Genomic DNA, 7,073 nt, shown 5'->3' with positions numbered 1-7,073 from the left:
GAAGGTCCCTGATGGGATCTCAATACCGAATAAAAGCCCAAATCGCAATATGTATTTGTGTAAAGCTCAAAAGATCACTCTATGGTCTTAAGCAGATGGGAAGGATGCGGTACAACCGGCTAAGTGAGTACCTTTTGCAAAAGGGTTACTCCAATAATGATGATTGCCCGTGCGTCTTCATAAAAAGATCATCCACATGATTTTGTATTATATCAGTGTATGTATATGATTTGAATATCATTGGTAACACACAAGATATTGATGAAGCCCGCAAACATCTTAAGACGGAATTTGAGATGAAGGATTTGGGTAAAACCAAATTTTTGTTAGGTTTGCAAATCGAGCACATTCACTCAAGAATTTTAGTGCACCAATCTGTCTATGTCCAGAAACTATTGGAGAAATTCAATATGGACAAAGCATATCCAAATAAGAATCCTATGGTTGTTCGATCTCTCGATAAAGAAAAAGACATTTTCCGACCACGGGAGGAAGGAGAAGAGATATTAGAATCAGAATATCCTTATCTCAGTCTCATCGGAGCACTCATGTACCTTGCAAACAGTACTAGGCTTGACATTGCATTTGCAGTGAATCTGTTAGCAAGACATAGTGCTGCCCCGACTAAGCGTCATTGGACCGGAGCAAAACAAATCCTTAGATACCTGAATGGTACCAAGGATATTGGCTTATTCTTTCAGAAAACCGATGATCCTAGCTTAGTTGGATACACTGATGCTGGCTATTTGTCTGATCCCACAATGCCAGATCACAGACAAGTTTTTGTGTTCCTTCACGGAGGAACTGCTATATCATGGAAGTCATCTAAACAAACCTTAGTGGCTACATCTATAAATCATTCTGAGATTATTGAACTATTTGAGGCATCACGTGAATGCGTATGGCTCCGCAGAATGATAAACCACATTGAGAAATCTTGTGGTATTGATTCCTCAGAATCACCTACCATTATCTATGAAGATAATGCCGCTTGTATTGCACAGATGCAAAGAGGTTACATCAAAAGCAATATCACCAAACATATTGCTCCTAAGTTGTTTTATCCCCATGAGCTTCGGCAAAGTGGAGAGGTAAACATCTTACAAACGAAGTCTTGTGATAATCTAGCAGATCTCTTCACCAAATCCCTGCCAACTTCTATATTTGAAAAATGTGTTAAGGGAGTCGGTATGAGACGGCTAAGAGACTTGCAAGTTTCAGAGGGAGACTTTCTAAATGATGGACCCAGTTAAACGCTTTACATTGCACTCTTTTCTTTGATGAGTTTTACTATCAGGTTTTCTCATACAAAGTTTTTAATGAGATAATGTTGAATACAAGCATATGCCTTATCTCATGTTTTCCCCACAGGGATTTTTCTAGAGATAAAATCAAGGCATATATATATATATAGGGAAAATTCGATTCATGCCACCACAACTCCGTGAAATTGGGTTTCACGTTGAAAATCATGCCACTCAATGGCATCGATTTCAACATGAAATAAAAAATCGTGAAATTGTAGTGGCATGGATCCAACTGACCCATATATATATATATATATATATATATATATATATATATATATATATATATATATATATATATATATATATATATATATTACTCCTTAAACCTTTCAGGTTTATGACAGAGTAATAATCATACATATTATTCCTATGTTTTTTCCCACAGGGTTTTTCTAAGGAATTAAAAGAACTTGTTGGTCTCAAGGATTCGATCAAAAGGGGGAGTGTTACAAAACCAAGTTATTTGATCTCATCAAATGCAGCCATGGTTTCAAAGCCATTGTAACAGCCATGTTTATGGCATTAATGATCTTTATTTCTGCCATTAGAAAGAAGAAACTGATGTACTTATGGCTAGGAGTTACACACTCTTATAATCTCCCTATATATGGGAAACTTGAGATCAATGAGAAATGACATAGAATTCACCATACATTTTGTCTCCACAAAATTCTCCTAACACATTCGACACCAGTGGCGGATCCAACCCAACACCTAGGGGGCTCATTCCTCTTCCTTCCTCTTCTCCTTCTTTTCCCTTCTCTCCTCCTTCTTCTTTGCCCCCTACACTCACCCTGGCTCCGCCCCTGTTTGGCACCACCGCAAGCCAAGCCTGCCTCCCAATCCCAAGTATTCCATCTCACTGAAAGCTTTGGTAATATGGAGGCCACCACAGCGGCGGCGTCGGTCGTGCTCCTAGGTCGGCAGGCGAAAGGACGAGGGCGCAGCACAGGGTCCCCCTGATCGATGGCTAGGGCTTTTGTTTGTTTGGAGGGGTTATCACAAAACAATGATTAGGAAAGCTAATGGTGGGATAAAGATGGCAATGGATAAAATCCGCGCGGATGCCAACTTCATAAACCCGTACCCGCATACTAAAATCCGTGCCTGCGCCCATGCCCACAACCTGTAACGGTTAGGAAATGGTACCCATACCCGCTATCCGCGGACCCGCATACCCGCGGGCACGCCCGTATACCCACAAACTTTAGAAAATTAAGCACACAAACACATTTTAATAGCATATAATTATTAATATTCCAATGAATGCACCTCTATATCTCAACACTAATAAATTATAACCTAATAAGCAACACTCCAACACCATTTATTTGAGAAAACAAATAAACCTTAGCAAATAAATGAACTAGTCTCATACATAATACATCACAAGAGTCATTGTATGCTATTTGCGGATTCGGGTATAATTTTTCAAACCCATTTAAAGATACCCGTCGGGTTTAAAGGTGTACCCGTGCCCGTGCTCGCAGGCATAAACTCAAACCCGTATCCGCACCCGTCGGATTTGGTATCCGCGGGTACGCGGATATTTCGTACCCGTTGCCATCCCTATGGTGGGAGGGTTTAAGTGAAAAATAAACTCACCTCTATTGGGAGCCATCAGAATGGTAGGCCAAAATCCAAAGTTTGTAAGTTTGCACAACTAGAGAGGTTTGCACCTTATATGCTCCTCCCTGGTAAATATAGTCGGGGTCCAAAGTGAAAAGCCCAACAGCTTGTAAATCAATTTTTTTTTGAGGGAAGCTTGTAAATCAATTGGGCCATCTCGCTTCTCCACCGAACGCGCGTAAAGGCCCAACCCAGCCGCACAGTGGAGCAATACGCTTTGCCCTGCTCCTCCGGTCCTCCCCACTACTCCACCGGTCAGTCGACTCGACTCCCCTCGCCTTCCCTGAACTGAAACCCCCCCAAATCCGCAGCGCTTGCCCTATCCACCTCGATTCCGATCCTCCCGTGGCGGCGGCGGCGTCGAAGGCGAAGGCGGCGGGGCCATGGGCGGGGGCGGTGACGGAGACGCGTGGGCGGATCAGGAGCAGGGCAACGGCGGGGGCAGCCGCGGTGGGGGCGGCGGCGGCGGGGAGGCCAAGCGGTCGGAGATCTACACCTACGAGGCCGGCTGGCACATCTACGCCATGAACTGGAGCGTGCGCCGCGACAAGAAGTACCGCCTCGCCATCGGCAGCCTCCTCGAGCAGGTCCCCAACCGCGTCGAGGTCGTCCAGCTCGACGAGGCCTCGGGCGACATCGCCCCCGTCCTCGCCTTCGACCACCAGTACCCGCCCACCAAGACCATGTTCATCCCGGACCCGCACGCGCTCCGCCCCGACCTGCTCGCCACCTCCGCCGACCACCTCCGCATCTGGCGCATCCCCTCCGCCGACGACGCCGACGGCGACGCCCCCTCCGCCAACAACTCCGGCTCCGTCCGCTGCAACGGCGCCCCGCAGCCGGGCGTCGAGCTCCGCTGCGAGCTCAACGGCAACCGCAACAGCGACTACTGCGGCCCGCTCACCTCCTTCGACTGGAACGACGCCGACCCGCGCCGCATCGGCACCTCCTCCATCGACACCACCTGCACCATCTGGGACGTCGAGCGCGAGGCCGTCGACACCCAGCTCATCGCCCACGACAAGGAGGTCTATGACATCGCCTGGGGCGGCGCGGGGGTCTTCGCCTCCGTCTCCGCTGACGGCTCTGTCCGTGTCTTTGATCTCCGGGACAAGGAGCATTCCACAATCATCTACGAGTCTGGTTCAGGTGGCGGCGGTGGCGGCTCCAATTCTGGTGCTGGAGATGGCGGCGCTGCATCGCCAACACCGCTCGTCAGGCTGGGCTGGAACAAGCAGGACCCTAGGTACATGGCCACCATCATCCTGGATAGCCCTAAGGTGGTAGTGCTTGATATCCGCTACCCGACACTGCCAGTGGTAGAGCTGCATCGTCACCATGCCCCTGTCAATGCCATCGCGTGGGCACCTCACTCTTCATGCCACATCTGCACAGCCGGTGATGACATGCAGGCCCTGATATGGGACCTATCATCCATGGGCACTGGGAGCAACGGTGGCAACAATGGAAATGGTAATGCTGCCGCAGCTGCTGCAGCAGAGGGTGGTCTGGATCCCATTCTGGCATATACGGCAGGAGCAGAGATTGAGCAGCTGCAGTGGTCGGCGACCCAGCCTGACTGGGTTGCTATTGCATTTGCCAATAAACTTCAGATTCTCAGGGTCTGATTGCCTAATCCCATCTGGTTCACTGAGAAGAGTTAAAGACAAATGGCAAACTTAGGATAATCTTGCAATTGCTTTAGTGTTGCTTATCTATGCTGTGCACAACTGATGTCCAATGATTGGTTGTTTCTAGTGGTAGAACAGAAGATTTGCTAGTTAGAAGCTGGAATTGGCAAACATGGTTTGTAGATTAAAGTAGCTGCTATGGTAATAGTGTTGGTGATAATGGGAACTGAAGTTAGCTATCTCTTTCTGATAGTATGTTCTGCATCTGCTCATTAGCATGTAGATTGACAGCTTAAATTGCTCGTTTGACTCAATGGTCATATGTGCCCAATAAGTCTATAACCGATAAGCATGCTTATGTGTGTTGCTGTTATTTCAGTTTTGTGGATTTTGTGCAGGTATGTGTTTTGTGTGATCCCACCAATGATATTCGTGGTGAGTTATATCTGGTGATTGAACCAGATTGTTTTTAGTTATTTAGAGTAAGTAGCTGCGACAGAATTTGTCTTGCTAGTAATTGGAATGTGGCACTGTAGCTAAGTTCTTCGTGCTAGTGCGTTCTTCTTCGTGCAATAGCTCTTTATGTTGCCTGTTGGAATTTGCAACCATCTTTATGTAATCTTGGTTATGTGTTGATATATTATTTTCAATTTATGGATTTCTGTGTTGGTTGCCTTAATGATCATACTTGCAAACCTGTTCCCAAGTTGTCTACATAGTATGTTATATCTCTCTTTCCTTTTGGATTAATTTGCATCTTATAGAACATTTCTCTTTGATTTTTTTAGTCCAAAATGCTGGTGTGGGCACATTTGATTCTAACCTTCCTTGCAATATTTAGCTCATAGCTTCTGCTGAGTTAATATAACAGTTCTTTTACCTTTAGTGTCTGCTTTGTGTGTTCCTTTGCTGAATTTGTCAAATGAGTGTTACTGCATGCTTATGAGATGAGACATTTCCCTTGTTGCATGACATGACACTGGGCTCCTGTCAAAAATTCTTCGACATGGGCTTATCTCTTTGTTATGAGCTGAAGCATTGTCCCTTCATTGTCAAAAATTCTTCCATACTCGATTTCTGTTTACCAACCCCACAGTTGCATAGCTGCAACTATAAAGTTTCTTCATTTGCAGTCTTTGGTTCTGTTTGATTGCTGATCCTATTTCATCTTTCGAAGTTTCAAAACTGTATGAACCTTTGTGTGACTGAGCTATTCCGGAAATGTTTTAATTTGGACTGCTATTCTTCGGAGCCAGATAGGTCAGTAAAAGCTTATTTGTGTCATTCTTCTTGTGAAGTTCGCATAACGTATCCAGTCCCCTTTTCTATGATTTCTTTTTTGAGTAGGCTTTTGGGGTGATTGGTTTTGTACTGGTATACATCAGCCACCAGAATACCTTTGTATCTGGTTCTACTTGACTTTATATACCCTCGTACTTTGTACATTTGGTGGGGAATCAGAATAAGGCTTTTACTTTTGGCTTGGATCATCCAACAGCTACAGCTATCTATTTTTAATGGAGGTATATTCTGAAAACAAAAGAAGATGCAGCCTGGATTAAAGTGTATTCTGGGAAAAAAGGAAAAATATTTAAGTGGATGAAATCTTTGATATTCTGTTTTATTTTTTTGTTGTATTTCAGATCTCTCTCCACAGAATCTGTTTTTTTTTGTTGCTGTGTTTTTTTAAGGTTAGATTTGCTATAACAAGGTTTTGTTGCTTCAACAAAGGAATGTGATTTTTGTCGTCAAAGAATATTAGAATAATGACGAGATTAAGTCGACGTGCATGTTTTACACAGTATAAGTTGCATTCTAGGTGTTATTTTAGTTTACCCTTATTGGCTGCATTCTGGTTTCCTTTGCACAATCTGTCAAATGTGTGTTTGCCACTGGACATGATGTCATGCCTTCGAGATGTGCTGAAGTGGTAAGCTAAATTGTTGCCCTCTTGTCAAAGCATGGCTACATCAGTGGCTTTCTGATGGGATTTTTCTCTCTAGGATTTGTCTCTCCAGACAACAGCTCTATTTTGTGCTGAAAGCATGGTCCCTTTATTGTGTCCATAGTTTCTGTTTGCCAACTTCATGGTTGCATACCAGCAACTTGAAAGTTTCTTCATTTGCAACCTTTTTTTTTTTTTTTTGCTTCAGATCCTATTTTGGGTTTGAAATTGCTCCAAAACTGTGATGGGGATGATATCCTTGGTGATTGGCTCGGTTAACCATGAAAGCATTGTGTATTTGCGTAGACCCAGGATGCTATGATGGCATGATATCCTCGGAAGGTAGATATCTCAGTAAAAGATGATTTGCATGAACAGAAATTTTGGGATGTATTTGTATTGGTGTACGCTTGCCATAATAATGCCTATGTATCTGATTCTACCTTTATATACCCTCGTACTTCGTACATTTGGTGGGAGAATCAGAATGGGCTTTTCCAAACACCCCAGTATGTCTAATCAATTTCATAAAAGATGAACTGTAATCGTATTGTTCGC

At 44.3% G+C, this 7,073-nt stretch overlaps 1 protein-coding gene across 1 annotated transcript; it reads left to right on the top strand.

Annotated features, from left to right (window-relative positions):
• Window positions 1-3,186: 3,186 nt before the first annotated feature.
• Window positions 3,187-4,928, top strand: LOC120655897 (WD repeat-containing protein LWD1-like). Its single transcript, XM_039933878.1, has one exon. It carries the CDS (start codon window positions 3,323-3,325, stop codon window positions 4,565-4,567), a length of 1,245 nt encoding a protein of 414 aa, XP_039789812.1. The 5' UTR covers window positions 3,187-3,322; the 3' UTR covers window positions 4,568-4,928.
• The last annotated feature ends 2,145 nt before the right edge of the window (window positions 4,929-7,073 follow it).

The sequence above is a fragment of the Panicum virgatum genome, chromosome 1N, assembly GCF_016808335.1.
Source record: "Panicum virgatum strain AP13 chromosome 1N, P.virgatum_v5, whole genome shotgun sequence".
Classification (NCBI taxonomy): domain Eukaryota; kingdom Viridiplantae; phylum Streptophyta; class Magnoliopsida; order Poales; family Poaceae; genus Panicum; species Panicum virgatum.
The sequence above is the reverse complement of the archived record's forward strand: the minus strand, read 5'-3'. Positions and strand labels throughout refer to the sequence as shown.